Source organism: Austrofundulus limnaeus, unplaced genomic scaffold (assembly GCF_001266775.1).
Source record: "Austrofundulus limnaeus strain Quisiro unplaced genomic scaffold, Austrofundulus_limnaeus-1.0 Scaffold128, whole genome shotgun sequence".
Lineage (NCBI taxonomy): Eukaryota > Metazoa > Chordata > Actinopteri > Cyprinodontiformes > Rivulidae > Austrofundulus > Austrofundulus limnaeus.
This window is the reverse complement of record NW_013952530.1, coordinates 280,729-282,431: the sequence shown is the minus strand read 5'-3', so window position 1 is coordinate 282,431 and position 1,703 is coordinate 280,729. Positions and strand designations below refer to the sequence as shown.

Below are 1,703 nucleotides of genomic sequence, written 5' to 3'. Positions count from 1 at the left end.
AAATAAATGAAACAAAAACTAATTTAATAAATTCCTGTCTCTGAGCTGTTGGCTTTAAGGAACTGAGCAATTTAGTTGGATAGCACAGTATTAATGTCTGAAAATAAGCTGCTTTAAAGTCAGCATCAGCCATAAACTAAATAATATTTCTGTATTAATTACAGATTTAGTCAGTCGTACACTTAGTTCTTATCAGTGTTTAAAAGAGGACGTGTTAAAACACTGTTTAGTCAAAGTTAAACATGAAATGTCAAAGTTAGCTATAACTGGCCCTTCGAGAGCCACCATAACGCTCATGTGGCCCTCKGTGAAAATGAGTTTGACCCCCCCTGATCTAAGGGATAACCAGGACAAAAAACAAAGTAGTAGCAGTAAAAGTCTCAAATGATTCAAATCGATCATGTAGCCCAGGTATTTGTATCTCATCTTTTTTTTATTTTTCCTTCACAGCCTTTGCAGAGCTCCAGACAGACATCCATGAGCTCACCCAGGAGTTAGACGGAGCCGGGATTCCCTTCCTGGACTACCGTACTTATGCAATGAGGGTCTTGTTCCCTGGAATTGAGGACCACCCTGTGCTCAAGGAGATGGAGGTACGGGTCAGTACACCGTTGAGCAACTTTCAAACTAAACCAAACTAACAACAACTAATCAATGCAAGCAGAACARAAGTGTTTGGGGGGGCTATTATTACAAACTAATGCAAAATATAGAAATATACATTCTCTGCATGGCTTTCTTTTAAAGTGTTTTAAAGTTGTTTTTAATGCTATTAAAATGTCCCTCTGGCTTTACTGCTTAATACCTCTATTGCCATTATCCCTTGATGGGTTTCATCAAAGGGATTTTTTTTAAGTCTGAGATGTGAGAAAAGAAGAACTCAAGATGGTGTTTAGCTTGAAGCAATCACATAACCTAAATTTTACCTACTTTGCCTTTCATGTGTTTATCCCCATCACTGTGAATGCAAATACCTTTTTTTTCCAAGTAGCCTAGTGTCATCAGCAGTCTGCTTTATAAGAAGAATCACCAACATGTTTTCTTCGTGTTTCTGAAAAGAATATTAAAACTGTGATTACCTGGAAAAGAGTAGTATTTTTAGATACACGAGATAACAAGATGTGAGTATATAAATATAAAAAGGTAGAACGGTTGCAGAGCAGCAATACAAGTCAGAGTCACCCGGACTGTTGGACTACTTTATACATCACTAAGTCCCTGTTCAAGCCAGTACTTGTACCCCCATCCAAGTACAGCTGAATGGAAATAATGAAGCTGATTTATAAAGACGTTCCAACACCAAGGCTAAGCAAAGGAGAATTAATAGTATGTCTACTTTAAGCACTCTCCTCTGAAGCCTCAAACCACAGAACCAAGTTTGCAATCAGCAGTATTATTAAGCTGTAGAATCTGGTGCTGCTTCACTGACTCTGATTGGAGCGCTGACTTTTAGGAGGAAAGGCGTGATTTCTTTGACCTTTTTATATTTTATTTTAATTACTTTAATCCACAAAGTAGGTTTATATCTTCAGGAAATGGCACTCTGAGTTGTAGTTTGTGTATTTTACTCAGTCTTTGTAATTATTATTATTTTTATTTAGTTCCAATTTCTTCAGAACTTCCTATCGCCTGGGCTACATTGACTGCATCATGGTATTTTCTTACGAATGTAGCCTGAACCCTTTATTTGGTTCGTTTTATAT

The 1,703-nt window shown here is 37.1% G+C and overlaps 1 protein-coding gene across 1 annotated transcript in view; it reads left to right on the top strand.

The window, feature by feature from the left end:
* Nucleotides 1–1,703, top strand: part of LOC106522373 (plexin-A1) — a gene marked incomplete in the record, with an annotated part of 278,427 nt that overhangs the window by 256,710 nt on the left and 20,014 nt on the right. Inside the window, 1 exon segment of the mRNA XM_014015353.1 lies at nucleotides 451–599. Coding sequence (XP_013870807.1) covers nucleotides 451–599 — 149 coding nt within the window.